The sequence below is a fragment of the Megalobrama amblycephala genome, linkage group LG3, assembly GCF_018812025.1.
Source record: "Megalobrama amblycephala isolate DHTTF-2021 linkage group LG3, ASM1881202v1, whole genome shotgun sequence".
NCBI classification, from domain to species: domain Eukaryota; kingdom Metazoa; phylum Chordata; class Actinopteri; order Cypriniformes; family Xenocyprididae; genus Megalobrama; species Megalobrama amblycephala.
The window spans coordinates 7,462,897-7,481,689 of NC_063046.1; the positions used below are offsets into that span (position 1 = coordinate 7,462,897).

Consider the following 18,793-nt stretch of genomic DNA (forward strand, 5'->3'; position numbering starts at 1 on the left):
TTTTTCTGTCCTTCGCTTAGAAGTAAAAATATGTTGGAAATAGCTTTGCAGTGATACACTGTGAACAGTTTGTTAACAGTTGCTGAGAGTGACGTTTAGATGAATATGTAAATATGTGCTGCTCGCTTTCCTCTCAATTAAAAAAACACAACAAAAAAGACATCGGTGAGAAAACAGCAGTTAAAGAGGACTTAATATTCCCCTTTTCACAAGATGTGGTGGTCTCTAATGTCCCCAGAATGTGTCTGTGAAGTTTCAGCTCAAAATACCCCACAGATCATTTATTATAGCTTGTCAAATTTCCGCTATTTGGGTGTGAGCAAAAACACGCAGTTTTTGTGTGTGTCCCTTTAAATGCAAATGAGCTGCTGCTCCCGCCCCCTTTCCAGAAGAGGGCGGAGCTTTAACAGCTCAACAACAACAAAGCTGGAGAATCTCACGCAGCCAAAATGAGGATTGTCAGTAACGGTGTTCAGCCTTACATTGTTCAAACCGGAGTCGACACTGATGGAGAGACTCAGGAAGAAGTTACAACTTTTAGGATGTTTCTGAATGGTTAGTGGATAAATTTATGTAGTTGCTGTGGAGTTGATTCAACTCATCCACTAGCATGTGCCGTCATGTTCATCTTTTGTGCAAATCCAGCGTTGAATTGACCCTCGTTTGTGAAGCAGTCCGGTGTTCTGACGAATAATGCTACCTATTAGATTGTGCTACCAAGACTATATTTGCACTGTGCTACCTACTGTTTTAATGGGTGGTAGCAAAATCTGAGTGGGTAGAACAAATCGTCACACCGGCGTAAAAGGATTTGCGCAAATATATAACACTTTATCAACATTTCTACGGCACATTTCCTTCATAAATGAAATTCAACCATGGAGAGTCTATGGAGACTCTTGTGTTCATTGGTACATCCGATGAAAGAATATTTGTAATGTTTTTTGGTGCAGACATTGTATATCTCCAGCTGCTACAGCAAGGAAACAGAAATGGCAGACTGTTGAGGCTCATCTGATTGTAGCGATGTGGATATGTTTGCACCAGTTGTGCAATTCACCGGCATCATGTCGACAGATGAGGTAATTAAAATGACACTGTGATAGTTTGATTATAAAGTATATTTGAGACTATAGATTATATATAGAGCTGGCTATGTGAGACTAAGGGCCCTATTTTAACGATGTAAACACAAAGTGTAAAGCGCACGGCTCAGGTGCACTCAGGGCGTGTCCAAATCCACTTTTGCTATTTTAACGACGGAAAAACGGTCTGTGCGCGGGGGCGCATTTTTGAAATGGGTTGTCCCTATTCTCTTAATGAGTAATGGGCGTAACGTTCAATAAACCAATCAGAGTGTCATCTCCCATTCCCTTTAAGAGCGAGATGCGCTCGCGCCATGGCGGATTGCTATTTACATGGCGGAATTTATTGGCGGAAAAGCTGAACGCTTTTCAAGCGAAGAAACCGATCTGCTCGTGCGCGAAGTTAAAGTCAGTTAATATATATGTGTGTGTATTGGCACGATTGTTCAATTAATTAGCCAATTTCGTTCATCATTATAAGTAGTAATAGGCTGAATTGAAAATAGGTAACCTAATTCTAATACACGCAATGACTATTCATCATTACATTTTTATATTTATGTAGCCTACACAATAATATTCTTTTACACTGTAATCCTTTTGTTTTTAATATTTGGCATGTTTGTGTGATGCGCATCCCTGTGTGTAATAAGCAAAGTCAACGCGCACAGTTTCTACCAACGCGCTCTAACAAAAAAATATTGCGCCATTGACTTTAGACTTTAGACCAGGTTTGAGTTGGTCTATGGCGCAGTCTATTTTCAGCTCCTTAAAATAGCAATGCGCCGGCAATTGCGCCTGAACACACCTCTTTTTTAGACCAGCACGCCCATGGGCGCACTAACTGGTGCAAATGCATTTACTAATTTAAGGACGTGGCGCTGAACGGGAAAACGCGAACGGTGCCGGACGCAAACTAGCAAACACACTTGCGCCGCGCCTTGCGTCGCATCCCGCCGGGTGTATTATAGGGCCCTATAAGTCTAATGAATACCTTTTCTTTGCATGACACATTCGGATATTACAGTAGAGAATGTCTCATTCGGCATTATCCTGAACATTGTATAAGCATTCATTTCATGTGTCATTGAACGGAAGAGAGGCCCTCGTCAGAGCGCGTAAATGTCACATCTTTTTGATTGTCTCGGCGAAAAATGTCCCAAGTTCTTCACGTAAAAATCAGTCAGGCTTTTATAGACAATCTAGAAAGTCAGAGGTGGTCTCATTTTTTTAAGTTTCGTTACAAGCCGTTTACACATTGGTGATAAAAAAGCTATTAATACATGAAAATTCAGCAACACTTCAGTATGGAGAACACATTCACTATTAACTACAACTTTTGCCTCAATAAACTCCTAATTTACTACTTATTAATAGTTAGCAATGTAGTTTTTGTAGTATTTAAGTTCAGGCATTGGGAGGGATTAAGGTGTAGAATATGGCAATGCAGAATGAGGCACTAATATGTGCTTTATAAGTACTAATAAACAACAGGCAACTAGTTAAAAGTGAGAATTGAACCCTAAAATAAAGTGTTACAAAAAATTTGTATATATAGCCCCTTTGACCATGATCTACTTAGGCTTACAATGCTTATGGGAAACAGTCAGAAAGACTGACTTTTGGACTGGGTCAAAAAAGGTGTTTTTGTAGATACTGTATAAAGTTTTACTGAATAAACACTTACCCAGGACCTCAGCAGTGGCCATGATTTCACAGGTGTACATCGCAGCCATCAGCCGCTGAGGTTTAGCTTGGAAAGCATATCTGCAGGCGTCTTTCATAGCAGCAATGAGCTGTCCTGAGAAAGGCCCATAACAATCCACTGAACTCCCAGCATTCTCCGCTCTGCTCCTGCTTCGGTTAGAGCTTGTGGATGAGGCGTTCGTCTCACGAACGTCAGAGCATTCACCTTGGTTGTCATTATTTGGCTCTGCAGATTGTGACTCCTCGTCTATTGAGTCTTGCTGAGTTTGAGGTGTGGAAAGCTTCATGTCCCAGGTCTCTACAGAGAAGCAAACCCCCATCAAAGGTTCTTCACACATGGGACCAGAGAGTGTGGCCAACTGGAAGCCACTTACAATGCTGTTGTCAAAGTCTCTAAGCAAGGTGGTCTCAGCCTTTTCAATTTCCTTCTCTTGTTCCAGACACTGCCACAACGAGGGTCTCCGGTAGCCCTCGATGCTGTTGAGGAGAATATTTGGCCCACAACGGCGTGGACCAAATGCCCAGATATGCTCCACGGCACCCCTCCATTTGTGGCCTTGCAGGGTGCTCTCCAACTTCACCTTGAACTCCTGGATGTCCTCCAGAATTTTCTGGTTGATGTCCAGAGTCTTGCCCTCCCCGGCGAAGAGGCTGAACTGCTCCATTGTGCGGATAAGCCCCACACTGTCCTCCAGAATGCGGGTGACTTCCTCAGGAAGAGGGATAGCCCGCACCCTGACCGTGGCCATCTTGTTTGAGGTGGTGAGCGTGACCAGACCAGTGGAATCCACCTGGACTCCTTCGTGATACTTTGTATGTTCATCCTTTACCTGGTGAATCACAGCGACCTTCTGCTGCTTTCCCAATTCTTCGTTCACCATGTCCACTTTGGGAGGCCGGATCACCGTCTCGCGGAAGGGAATGATTGGCTCGGAAGCACTGATTTCAATTTTAGCAAACCTAGAGAAACAACAGAATATTATAATTATCAATAATAATAACCAGATTGAAACACAAAACATGCAGGGTCAAAAATACAGGTACTTTTGTAATGCAAGTAAAAAAACAAACAGATGAGAAAAAAATAGATGTGTGCATTAGGCCTTGCTGTGTGAATGTAATCCAAATAGACCTGCAGCTATCTAGTATGACATTAATAATTCAAACTACAATATTAGCAAGAACAACTGCTTAATTTACTTTATTGTTCTTTATTGATGTTTGCTTACTTATAATAATTACCTGAATAGTATATATATATAGTGCCCTCCACAATTATTGGCACCCTTAGTAAATATGAGCAAAGGCGGCTATGAAAATAAATCTGCATTGTTTATCCTTTTGATCTTTCATTCTAAAAATAAACAAAATTCTAACCTATCATTGAAGTAAAACAATTGAAAATAGGGGGAAAAGCTCATTATGAAATAAATGTTTTTCTCTAGTTCACGTTGGCCACAATTATTGGCACCCAATAATTGCAACCTCCTTTTGCCAAGATAACAGCTTTGAGTCTTCACCTATAATGCCTGATGAGTTTGGAGAACACCTGACAAGAGATCAGAGACCATTCCTTCATACAGAATCTCTCAAGATCCTTCAGATTCCCAGCTCCATGTTGGTGCTTCTTCTCTTCAGTTCACTCCACTCATTTTCTTTAGGGTTCAGGTCAGGGGACTGGGACGACCATGGCAGAAGCTTCATTTTGTGCTCAGTGACACACATTTGTGTTGGTTTTGATGTTTGTTTTGGATCATTGTCCTGATGGACGATCCAACCACTGCCCATTATTGGATTTCTAGCAGAAGCGGTCAGGTTTTGATTTTTATCTGTTAATATTTTGCTAGAATCCATGATGCCATGTATCTGAGCAAGATGTCCAGGACCTCCAGCAGAAAAATAGGCTCACAGCATTAAAGATCCAGCAGCATATTTAACCGTGGGCATGGGGTACTTTTTATCCATGTGTGCACCAAACCCATCTGGTGGGTTTGCTGCCAAAAAGCTCTTTTTTTTGTTTCATCTGACCATAGAAGCCGGTCCCGTTTGAAGTTCCAGTCTTGTCTGACAACTGAATATGATGGAGATTGTTTCTGGATGAGAGCAGAGGATTTTTCTTGAAACCCTCCCGAACAACTTGTGGGGATGTAGGTGCTGTTTGATCATTTTTTTAGGCTTTCTGAGACTCAAGACTCTAAACTAATCTCTGCAATTCTCCAGCTGTGATTCTTGGAGAGTCTTTGGCCATTCAAACTTTCCTCCTCACCGCGCATTAGGACGATTTAGACACACGTCCTCTTCCAGGCAGATTTGTAACGTGTTTAGTTGATTGGAACTTCTTAATTATTGCCCTGATGGTGGAAATGGGGATTTTCAATTCTTTAGCTATTTTCTTACAGCCACTTTCTATTTTGTGAAGCTCAACAATCTTTGAGGAGATTCCCCCTTCAATATGTAAAGCGCTTTGAGTGCCCAGAAAAAGCGCTATATAAATGTAAGGAATTATTATTAATTATTATTTTGCTGCACATCAGAACTATATTCTTTGGTTTTACTCATTGTGATAAATGATTACGGGAATTTGGCCTTTGTGTTTCCTCATGTTTATACTCCTGTGGAACAGGAAGTCATGGCTGGACAATTTCATGTTCATGATCACCCTGGTGTGCTAAAAAATGTACATATGAATGGGAATATACTTCAGAGATATTTCACTCATAAGAATATCTAGGGGTGCCAATAATTGTGGCCAACATGTATTGGAGAAAAAAAACATTTATTTCATAATGTGAGTTTCCCCCCACTTTAAATTGTTTTACTTTGATGAAAGGTTAGAATTTTGTGATTTTTTTGAATGAAAGATCAAAAGGATAAACAATGCAGATTTATTTTCACAGCCGCCTTTGCTCATATTTAATAAGGGTGCCAATAATTGTGGAGGGCACTGTATACATACATATATATATATCTATTGTATTATATATATATATATATATATATATATATATATCTAGGGTATTTATATATATATATATATATATATATATATATATATATATATATATATATATATATATATATATATAATACCCTATTGTAATTGTTACATTTTTCAAGTATCAGCATTCTGTAACACTTTAGTAGGGAACACATATAAACTATTAACTATGACTTTTCCCTCAATAAACTCCTAATTTACTGTTTATTAATAGTTAGTAAGGTAGTTGTTACATTTAGGTATTGGGTAGGATTAAGAATGTAGAATAAGGTCATGCAGAATAAGGCATTAATATGTGCTTTATAAATAGTAATAAATAGTCAATATTCTAGTAATATGCATGATAATAAGCAACTAGTTAAAAGACCCTAAAATAAAGTGTTACCCAGCATTCTCCCCTAAAAGTGATCAGGCACACCAAACCGTAAATCATAGAGACTTTGAGGGCTGGTAGTACTTACACTGCCTACAACGTCACCAAGACACACCTCAATCAGCCTGACGGGGGCGCTACAGCAGTCAAAAGCAGAAAATGGCTCATAACTCCTGAAATGTGTCTTATATCGTTGGAATCCTTGGACAAAATGCATGCCTCAGATTTGCTCATCGTTCTGGCTAAATTTTTGTGTATATTGGATTTTTTTTTAAAAACTACTTTTGCAAACAAGTTCTAGGTTTTTGGCCTGATTGGAAACAAACCAGTACAGTCTGATTGTCAATAATTATCAAAAAAAAGTTTAATTTTAGATTCACAGTCTCTAAGGGCCGCCAAAACTTTCAATGTAGCCGGAGCCACTTTTACTAAAATGGCTAGAACTCATGAACATAATGAGATATTTTCACCAAACTCAGGACACATATATAAGAGCTCATTCTGTGGTCATGTGAAAAGGACATGGCAACTGGGCACTTGGTGCCACTATAACAGTAAAAAAACCCTTGAAAATCACTATAACTACGCAACCATTAGTCCGATTGACTTGAAAATTGGCATGCAGTGTCTTTGACTAAGGTGCCATGACTGTCTATGAGAACACTGATGCATCTCGAAAAACATGTCCGCAATCGGGCAATTAAGTTTGAGCAGCTATCAGACAAGTTTAATGGAACGAAACTTGCTGGGCCTGTTTGACTCAAGGCCATATAGGCCTGTGAGAAATTCGAAAGAAATCAGCCACCGGGGGTGGCGCCTTCGTGTTTTTCATCTGCGTAAAGGATTGTGTATCACGCAATTTTTTGCACACGCCCACGACATTCATACCATATGGAAGAACTCCTCATTCATAGCAACTTTGCCTCTAGGACCGCAGCTACCCATCCTGTTCCTTAATATATTGGAGATTATTTCAAAAACCAACTTTGGCGAACTAGACCTAGGTTCAACCTCGATAACTCTTACAGCTTTAAACCCCATATATTTCCAATAGTAAATTACCTGTATTGGCTGTAAATGGTCTTTTCCTTCTATGTTTTAAGTGGTTACATACTTGCTAAATAAAACATTTATATTTTTTTGCGCAAGTGCTTAAAGGCCTTAAAGTGCTTGAAACCCTGATAATTGCTGCTCGCAGCTATATTTGTATTTGTCTTTGCTGTGGTATTGAAATAGCTATTGAAAATCCCAATATCGCAGGTATTGGTATTGACTACTGACATTTTGGAACTATGACAACCCTAAAAACATTCTGTCACTGCAATAGATTAGATTAGATCCAACTTTATTGTCACTGTGCAGAGCAAAACTACAGAGCGCATGAAATACAGTAACCTGGAGAGGAAAATAAAGGCTTATTTTTCAAACTAACTGGGAGGACATGAAAATTATTGCCGGCACTCAAGACTGGCGTTCAGCCAACGGTAAGAGCCTAACGCTGATTCTCCAGCATGTCGTTATGGCACAGTAAAATCTAATTTACAATGGGCCATTCATGCAGAAATTATTAAAATACACATTAATCTCTTTCTGTCTGCGTGAGGAAACAGACATAAACATTCTGCCGGAAGGTGCGAGCACACTGAATCCTAAGTAAATAATGCACATATTCAGTCAGAGAGTCACAATCCAGGGTTTTGTGCTTATATGTAGCTATACATACTGCTTGTTTTGATATATGATAATGGCCTAAATCTAATGAGGAGCCTACACACTCTGGGTCACTGGTTGATGGAGACAGTTGGACACTTGGGTCTCATGGGTCACTAGGCTTTGTTAAGTGGAGCAGACGGTTGACATGATTGCTGCCTTCGCTGAGACATTCAGTAATCCAGTTAGATCCAGACAGCCACAGAACGGTTTGGGAAGCAGATAATCCAGTGGAAAATGTTTACCAGAAACCTCCCGAGAGCCGTGACTGGGCATCTGCAGGCGCTGCTGTCTCACTGCTGACAGCTCTAGGTGAGATACGTTTCGCACAGTTACCATCACCTCTCGCTGGTTGCTTCATCAACCTCATTATTTATTATTTCCTAGCTCAGTGTTTCTCAACCTGTAGTGTCTTATGCACTCCCTCAGTGCCATCAGTAAAGCTCCTAAACCAGAAATGTATTCCTGTTAACTCAAATTACACTGGATATCATGTAGCATTATCACTGACATAATAAAAAATGGCTATTATTATTAAAACACTTTTAAGTGTATTGTGGGTAAACACTTGCCAAGAAGCTTCCTCTCAAACTGCTTACAGAATTGGTTTAATATTCTGAAACATTTGATGGGAAGTAAATAAGAAAAAATGTTGAAGATACTCATTAAATGCATTAAATTGATCAAAAGTGACAGTAAAAACATTGATAATGTTACAAATATAAATAAATAAATGCTGTTCTTTTGAACTTTCAATTCTTCTAAGAGTCCTGAAAAATATATATCAGTTTCAACAAAAAATATTAAGCAGCATAACTATTTTCAACATTGATAAAAATCAGAAATGTTTCTTGAGCAGCAAATCATCATATGTTAGGAGTAATGATGCTGAAAATTCAGCTTTGATCACAGGAATTTTAACATATATTTACATAGAAAACAGTTCTTTCAAGGATCTTACAATATTACTGTATTTTTGATCAAATAAATGCAGCCTCGGTAGGCATAACAGACTTTCAAAAATATAAAAAAATACAAAAAAACATGTTTTAAACACCCATGTACTGTATATACAGCGCGTTGCATATTACTTTTGCTGTGCAAGAGTTATAAAATGAAAAGTAAAAATTTGAGGGCACCAACCCCCCTCCAAAAAAACCCAAATAAACCATCATATAATGTTCAAATTCAATGTTTTTCAACAACAGTCTCAGTACCGAATGCTTTGGTTCAAGTAGCAAACAAGCCAGTCAATTAACTGTATGTGGCCCTATTATTGATTAGATGACTTAGATGAAAAGCATTTCTATTTAGATGCACATATTCAATTGAATTTTATGTGGCATAATGATAAAAAAAAAGGCACAATTAACAAGCTTTTCAATGATAAAACCACCAATAATATTCAAAACGTACTCAAGCAATATGTTTCCTTGAGTTAAAGCAATAATCAGCATCAGAGGGCGTAAAGTCTCATTGTCTTCTGCGTTCTGACAGTTGACCCATTTTCTGCTGAGGATGTGATGTCATCATCCCGTGACTAAGGGCATGGCGTGACCTCGTTCTAAATGGCCTGAGGACAGGCGCTGCGCCAGAGGTCTGGACAAGCTATCGCTGAACTGCTTTGACACAGAGGTCTGACAGGATATTTTTAAACGCCACTCAGACTGTGGAGTAAATGCTGCAGGCGGCCTGACCTCAGACTCCCCTGACCTCATAGTTGACCCCAACAGACCCCGAACCTACAGCTCAGGGTCTGATGGGTCTTCATCCCTGTCTTTCCTCTCACAGGGTACTGCTGTTTCTTTCTGACCTGAGGGGAAGAGCTAGCGAGCAAATAACAGCAGATTTCCTACAACACTAAACCATCTGCAAAATGTCATGTTTTCCCAACAGTTGCAGAAATGAAGGAGTTTTTGCGGTAGGAAGAGGCAGATGTGTTGAGAGGTCGGGAGCACTAATCGCAGGACTTCACCTGTTGGCAGTGTTGCAACCAGCTGGTCAAACAGTGAACCCCGTCCCCTCTATAAATGCAGTGCACTACCTATTTGTAGTGGTCAACATTTTTATGGCTGGAATGATGCGTCAGCGTAATCGATTACATTGATTATGTAAATTAGTCGATTAATCGAGTCTCTTCAGACACCTTACTGTACATGAATTATGAGCTTCTACAACCTCCTAACTGAATTCCTTTCCACAAATTGATCATAGAAATAAAAATATAGAATAAAAAAATGGTAACACTTTCCAATAAGATTCATTTGTTAATATTAATGTAACATGAACTAATAAGGAGCAATACATTTGCTACATTATTTATTAATCTTTGTTAATGTTAGTGAATAAAAATAGTCATTCATTGTTAGTTCATGTTAGTTCACAGTGAATTAACTAATGTTAACAAATGCAATAATGATTTTAAAGGGTTAGTTCACCCAAAAATGAAAATTCTGTCATTTATTACTTACCCTCATGCCGTTCCACACACGTAAGACACAAATTAAGATATTTTAGTTGAAATCCGATGGCTTCGTGAGCCTCCATAGGGAGCAATGTCACTTCCTCAGTCAAGATCCATTAATGTACTAAAAACATATTTAAATCAGTTCATGTGAGTTCAGTGGTTCAATATTAATATTATAAAGCGGCGAGAATATTTTTGGAGTACCAAAAAAACAAAACAAAACAAAAAAACACTTATTTAGTGATGGCCGATTTCAAAACACTGCTTCAGGAAGCATTGGAGCACAAATGAATCAGTGTGTCGAATCTGCTGTTCGGAGCGCCAAAGTCACGTGATTTCAGCCGTTGGATTTGGATTTGATTTCCATTCACTGCCATTATAAAGCTCGGATGCGTCAGGATATTTATTAATATAACTCCAATTAACTCAGTTTTTGCATAGTTTGTGCGTGCAGTTTAATAATCATTTGAATCTTAGCAAACTGGCAGCTCCAGTAGTCAGATGAAAATATTTATCTTGAACTCTACCATGGAAACTATGTATAAACCTTAATTAAACAATTTAATAATCACCTGAAAGTGAATTTACACCTGTATGATATTACGCTGTAGTCACATTGGACCACTGATTCATCTGCGGGCGCCATCTTCTGCACGCGACTATAACAGTGAATTATGGGTATTCTCTAGCCGTTGAGCATACATCAGTTGTACACTCATTATTGCAGTGCATTGTGGGATTGAATGTGTGCACTCGATATTGTCCACTATTGTTTTGGACGCCCCTACAAATGGCTGTCCCCTCAGATAGGGGGTGATTTCAGACACAGCCCTAGTTTCCTAGTGTGTGCCAGGTTGTTCCCTTAATTACTCATTATGTTCACCTGTTGTTCATTTAGTTACCTCATGACTGCCTGTGTATTTGAGCCCTTATTTCTCCCTAGTGTTTTGTCTTGCATTAACATTGTATGTTTGGTTAGTGCTTTATCATTCATGTTCCTGTATTCGTCTGTGTTATTAATTCTCCATTGTGTTTGCTGACCAGCAGATTGTAACACTGTCAGTTTGATTATCTTTTTTATATGTGACTTGCACATTTCATATTTCTTCATGAGACTGACCTGATTTAAACCTAGACGCATTATCCTATAGAAATAACTGGATACAATTCCACAAAATTGCAAACACTCAATTGACAAACCAAATGCATCATTATGTGGTTAGAACATAGCAACTTTTGACAGGTACTTTTGAAGACCCACAGTCTGACCTAGATTTAGGAGTTATCTTTAGAAAACACTGAAGGAAGGGTCCAGCTACTGATATGCGAGGGCAGATGTGATGGATGAAGCAACCAATGCTCCAACCAATATTTAGCATGTGGTGCTGCTAATTTATGCGGATATGTTGTTTATACAAGGTTAAAACTCAAGGGCAAGCCAAATGTACCCAGGTGTCTTATTAAAGTTGGAGAAAACATCTTCAACATTTTAATTATGAGAGTATGTGTCAAATCGAACTTAAATTTAACACTACAATATAATATTCTTTAATTGTTTTTGACTTGTAGACATGCTATATTGAGCTTGTTATATTTTAAGTGTATATAATGTGTGCTGACTGTCCAATAGAACCAAGTATTCATGAGAAATGATACTTCTTTTATCCCAAAACCAGCTGAATGTCCTACTGCTCTATTCACAGTGTCACAGCAGAGGAGGAAAAAAACCCCAAAAACAATCCAAACAACCCAAGCAAAAAACTGTGCCTTGTCTGAGCCATGAATAATTTGTCAAGTCAGTCTGTGCTGAAGAAGCCACAGAGGTGTGAATTAGCTGAAGCTCTGCAATAGTACAGGAGGCTCAATGCTCATAGACCGACATCAAGAGATATTGATCTGCAACCACCGCAGTGAAACAGAGATTGTGAGAGAAAGAGAAGTAGTAAGAGATGATTGAGAATGGGGAGAGGAAAGAAACAGAAAGTATCTGACCCCAACAAAATGCAGAGATCTGATAATGTGATGAAAATCATATATATATCGCATAGTAAATTATGCAAAACGAACATTAAATCAAAATTGACTATTTAACTTCAGCGGTTGTGTTGTAAATGTTTCATCAGTGCATGCTATTCTAAAGAAAATGCATGTTTTCATTATCTTTTATCATAATGCAATGACATTCTCTTCTTATGAAATGAACTTGCCATGCAGGTGTAGAAAAATAAAATATTATTAACCTAATTATTAGCCAAACCTCTAAGCTGCATTATTTCCTGTTAAATATTCTGTTTTATCCAAAACAACACATCATGGTAATTATGTGTGTTGTCAGTACTCCATGTTGTGTATAGTATAATCAAACAACACACACATTACACACAACTACCAGTAACAGTGTCATTGTTACATGTAGTTACTATTGTAATAACTATAAATTATGCATAATTACATGCAACTAACTGTAAACCAAACCCTAATCCTAAACCTATACCAAGTACATGTATTTACGTAATATTACTCAGTACTTAAATGTATAATTACAGTGTAACAAAGACACCTTAAAATAAAGTGTAACCCTCTTATGCTCACCAAAGCTGCATTTATTTTGATCAAAAATACAGTAAAAACTAGAAGCGTAACGGTACTCTGTAAAAAAAAATCGAACTGAACTGTTCTCCATTCACGGTTTGGGATGCACAACAATGTGTAAAAATTTCACTTGAGAGTAGCTGTCCAATCAACTGTTAGTATGTAAATCTGTTGCTGACATCACAGTTCCACACGTTCCTCAGGTGAAGGAGACAAGCAGCCGATAGAGCCGATGCCTGCATTATATAAATCTCCTGTCTGGAAACATTCTGGCTTCCCAATACTATACTGCTAAATGGAAATATTTTGTAACATTATATACAAACCCGATTCCAAAAAAGTTGGGACACTGTACAAATTGTGAATAAAAAAGGAATGCAATAATTTACAAATCACATAAACTTATATTTTATTCACAATAGAATATAGATAACATATCAAATGTTGAAAGTGAGACATTCTGAAATGTCATGCCAAATATTGGCTCATTTTGGATTTCATGAGAGCTACGCATTCCAAAAAAGTTGGGACAGGTAGCAATAAGAGGCCGGAAAAGTTAAATGTACATATAAGGAACAGCTGGAGGACCAATCTGCAACTTATTAGGTCAATTGGCAACATGATTGGGTATAAAAAGAGCCTCTCAGAGTGGCAGTGTCTCTCAGAAGTCAAGATGGGCAGAGGATCACCAATTCCCCCAATGCTGTGGCGAAAAATAGTGGAGCAATATCAGAAAGGAGTTTCTCAGAGAAAAATTGCAAAGAGTTTGAAGTTATCATCATCTACAGTGCATAATATCATCCAAAGATTCAGAGAATCTGGAACAATCTCTGTGCGTAAGGGTCAAGGCCGGAAAACCATACTGGATGCCCGTTATCTTCGGGCCCTTAGACAGCACTGCATCACATACAGGAATGCTACTGTAATGGAAATCACAACATGGGCTCAGGAATACTTCCAGAAAACATTGTCGGTGAACACAATCCTCCGTGCCATTCGCCGTTGCCGGCTAAAACTCTATAGGTCAAAAAAGAAGCCATATCTAAACATGATCCAGAAGCGCAATCGTTTTCTCTGGGCCAAGGCTCATTTAAAATGGACTGTGGCAAAGTGGAAAACTGTTCTGTGGTCAGACGAATCAAAATTTGAAGTTCTTTTTGGAAAACTGGGACGCCATGTCATCCGGACTAAAGAGGACAAGGACAACCCAAGTTGTTATCAGCGCTCAGTTCAGAAGCCTGCATCTCTGATGGTATGGGGTTGCATGAGTGCGTGTGGCATGGGCAGCTTACACATCTGGAAAGGCACCATCAATGCTGAAAGGTATATCCAAGTTCTAGAACAACATATGCTCCCATACAGACGTCGTCTCTTTCAGGGAAGACCTTGCATTTTCCAACATGACAATGCCAGACCACATACTGCATCAATTACAACATCATGGCTGCGTAGAAGAAGGATCCGGGTACTGAAATGGCCAGCCTGCCGTCCAGATCTTTCACCCATAGAAAACATTTGGCACATCATAAAGAGGAAGATGTGACAAAGAAGACCTAAGACAGTTGAGCAACTAGAAGCCTGTCCCAACTTTTTTGAAATCGGGTTTGTATGTCTTTACTGTAACATTTAATCAATTTAATGCATCCTTATTGAATTCAAGTATTAATTTCTTTAAAAAAATAATCTTACTGACCCCAAACTGAGTGGTAGTGTGTAAATATATATATATTATTGTGTATATTATGTGTATGTGTGTGTGTGGTTCTTCACCTCTCTCTCAAGTCATCCAGGCAGCGTTGTAGGTGCACTTCCCCTGCAGTGACCAGAACATGCTCTCCGGTCTCCTGGATCAACACTTCGGCACACGGGTCGGCCTGGTTCAGCAATCTCATACCTCGCACCAGCTTCGGCATCTCACCTGCATACACACACACACACACACACACACACACACACACACACACACACACATTGGGTTTTCATGTTTTACGGGGACTATGATGATTCTTATACTGTACAAACTATATATTCTACTCCTAAACATACCCATCACAGAAAGCTTTCTGCATTTTTATATTTTCAAAAAACATCACTTAGTATGATTTATAAGCTGTTTTCCTCATGGGGACCAAATAATGTCCCTTTGAATGTCCTAATGGACATTTTGTTACTTATTGTTTACTAAAACACACACACGTATCTTAATTTGCACCAGTGTGTGCAGCTGCTTCCAGTCCTTGCAGGGAGTAAAATATATCTGCGTAGCGCATGACAAAGATAATAACAAAAAAAAAAAAAAAAATGCATGCATGAGAAAATAAAGCGATGCCGGGTTCAGACCTGAAGCGGTAAAAATCCAACCATTTTTTTAATCCCCATAAATCATAAGCAGTGTCTCAGAACAAGCCATTTCCAGATCCCTGGCAGTGTGACGTCACTTTAGCCACAGGCCCCATCCACGAATGTTGACAGACACTGCCGTTTTAACATACAACTGCCCTGAGCGAGTTCACAGCATTGCTGCACTGATGAGAACGTCTCCCAAGCTGACGAGAACGTCTCCACATAGCTCTCTCCATTTACTCCCTAAATCTGAGCCGCTGAGGACAAGGATGCTGTGATTGACACTTCATAGGAGGGCCATTTTAACATTCAAGCACAAGAAATGGAAACATTTCTGAAAACGTACTTTCCTTTGCATTATTTCTCATTTATTTCAAATTTCATTAAAATATTTTTGGCATACTTAATAAAAAATGTAAACAGCAGTGCCTCTATCATTGTTACATACAGTGTTAGTTTTTAACAGTTAGTGCAAATATTTTTAATACTTTATTTTAGCTTAAATAACATCAAAATCTTGCACTGTACAACATTGTACTGAACAAATGCAATCCCTAAATACATTTGTACACTCTTCTATTTCTTGCCAGCCAGTCATGGCATGCATGCAGTGCAGAGCGTTCGTTTTTCCATGCGCGCCTATGCCGCAGCGAGATGAAAACATCTCATCTTTTCAGAATTCCGCAAGGGCACCGCAGGTCATGTGACAAGGACCAACCGAAGAGCTTCGGCCTTTCTAGGGATGGGTACCGAAACCCGGTATTAAATTGGCCCCCGGGGCTAAATTATGAAAGACCGGTGTATCGATAAGCTCTGACGTTAACGGTTCTGCTATCGGTACTGGAGAAATTATGAAGAAAATACACGTACATTTATTATTGCTATATAGACATTATCTTATAATTCTATCTCGCCAGAGTCTCCAGCTGTGTCTGTATGCAATAATATTAGGAAATTTGTCTATGATGCATTTTTGTTTTGGCAATCCAGAGATCGCGCTTACGCGCACAGGAGCGACAGCGCGCGCAGCCGCTCACAACATGAAAGCCCTGTTTGGAGAACTAAACAACTAAACGTCTGCTTACACTTTAGGCCTGTGATATTAAGGCTTCCAAGGATCAGAAAGAAGATATCTGAGGTAAAACTATTAAAAACTAGCCGCGTTTCGTCTAGCACACCTTCATTCTCTTCACAGCTGTGCGCGTTCGTTCCTCCCTAAACCCAAACTTAACGTCAGAATCAGCACAATCTGTGATTGTTGTAAAATGCAGTCTTTACTTTTGCTAAATTGCGGTAAATGTTTCATAATTATTATCAACGTTTTAAAACGTCGAAAGCACAATAATCCGCGCAAGAGACGCTGTTCCTCGGGCTGAATTGTGTGCGCGCGCTCCAAAACGGGTCGCAAATAGACAAACAAATTACACTTTGGGCTTCAGGTGCACGTCCAAATGATCAAATACACACAAAAATTTGTTAAAATGACCGGATTGGAGCGTGTTTAACTACTTAAATGCAGTTTATATCGTAAGTGTACATGCACAGATGGGAGAAAATCCGATGTGTGTTTATATCTATTGTCTTAAAGTGACAGCAGTCACCTTCTGATGATTATGCAATCAAACAACAAAATGCAACGATAAAATCACTCACAGCTCTTTGTCTACATTTGGTTACTTTACTTTACTTTATATATATATAAGTACCGATAAGAATACCGTTAAAATACCGGATCGATAAGCAGTATCGGTAAGAGTAATAATACCGTTAAAACCTTAACGATACCCATCCCTAGGCCTTTCCTTAACAACATTGAAAGCTCAGCCGAACAGCTGATCATAGCTGTACAGGGTGGGTTTTTATTTCTCATCTCCATATATCTAGTAGTAGAGCTAATGCAAGGACTAGAAATAAATTTTTCTTTTGCTGAAACTTCCTCGTCATCGTGGAGAGTGCAGTTCATGGTTGCATAGCAACAACAGATGCCACAGGAGCGAAAGCGCTTTAGAAAGAAGGAGAAAGTGAATGGCCCTTTAGAACGGCAACTTTTTCTTTGCATATGGAATATGGTATGAGACAACTAGAGAATAATAATAATAATTTAGCGGGCCGGATTATGTTTTATTTTTGTAAATGGCCTGCGGGCCGGCAGTTGAGACCACTGCTCCAGAGTGATACTGGATAAGGCAATAATAATGAAGGTGAGAGCACTTTATTACAGTTCATCGGAGATGATTTAAGGATATAAAGTTTACCAGTTTATTAAGCACCACCAGAAAAGGCATAATGTCTTTATATATTTGTTTACTGTTGTAACGAGTGCTTCTGTGTAATTCGCTGTGTATGTTGCAAGGGAGAGAGAGAGAGAGAGAGAGAGAGAGAGAGAGAGAGAGAGAGAGAGTTTATGGATAATATTTTAATTCACACTTGCACTGTTTTATTAAGCTCTTACAGTGATTTTCTAGAGTGAAAACAGATGCTTCATCTTTTGTGTGAAGTACAATAAACGTTATAAGACTCATCGGTAAAGTCGAATGGGGTCTGGCACAACAGGGTTGTACTAATATAGTGGATAAAAACAAGAAGACAATATAAGTTATAACTGTAATTATACTAAACTATACCTGTTCTACCTGCTGCTGTTCATGCAGCATATATTCACAGTTTCTGACATTATAGTGCGTCCTGACTGAATCCTGACACCAGGGAATCAGCTCTTTAAGCTCCGCCCTCTTAGGCCAAACACAGCACGTCATTTGCATTTAAAGGGACCACACTGAAACGGTGCGTTTTTGCTCAACCCCAAAAAGTGGCAATTTTAACATGCTGTAAAAAATTATCTGTGGGGTATTTTGAGCTAAAACTTCATATACACACTCTAGGGACATCAGAGACTTATTTTACATCTTGTAAAAGGAGGCACAGTAGGTCCCCTTTAATGTTATGAAGCGACAAGAATACTTTTTTGTGCGCAAAAACAAACAAACAAACAAAAAAAAAAACCGGCTTCACGACTTCATGAAAAATATCTTAATTTGTGTTCTGAAGATGAACGAAGGTCTTACAGGTGTGGAATGACATGAGTAATTAATGACAGAAATTTCATTTTGGGGTAAACTAACCCCTTTAAGTGTCTTTCGCGGTTTATTGTGCTTGAATGGTTAAACAGTTGAGAAAGAAATCGAATGTGTTCCAGTGTATTGGATCCGTGCAGGTCTTAAAGTGACAGCAGCCTAATATTCCTGCTGCTGTCTGTGTGATTAATTTTAACAAAACAACAAAATAAACTAGAAAAATCACCCAGTGCTTGACTGAATAACTTAAAAAAAAAAATATTTGAGAATCACAATAACGTTTTTTTTATTTGATGATTTAGTTTCTTACTTGAATGATAATGTTAAATGGACCCACTGTAGCCTACCTGCACTGTTTATTTCATTTGTATCTTTCTTATACAGTATTTGCCATATTGTTTGTAATTTGCAGCTTTGCTTACTTTTAAGAACAAAGATAAAATT

General features: G+C 38.7%; 1 protein-coding gene across 4 annotated transcripts in view; it reads right to left on the reverse strand.

Moving 5' to 3' along the window:
- The window catches only part of efl1 (elongation factor like GTPase 1), a 158,344-nt gene that overhangs the window by 19,990 nt on the left and 119,561 nt on the right, over window positions 1–18,793 (reverse strand). For all 4 annotated transcript variants that reach the window (XM_048183670.1, XM_048183674.1, XM_048183673.1 and 1 more), the window contains exons 17-18: window positions 14,703–14,850; window positions 2,773–3,752 (exon numbers count right to left, since the gene is read on the reverse strand). In XM_048183670.1, the coding sequence (XP_048039627.1) occupies window positions 2,773–3,752; window positions 14,703–14,850 (1,128 nt within the window). The remainder of the gene's footprint in view (window positions 1–2,772; window positions 3,753–14,702; window positions 14,851–18,793) is intronic.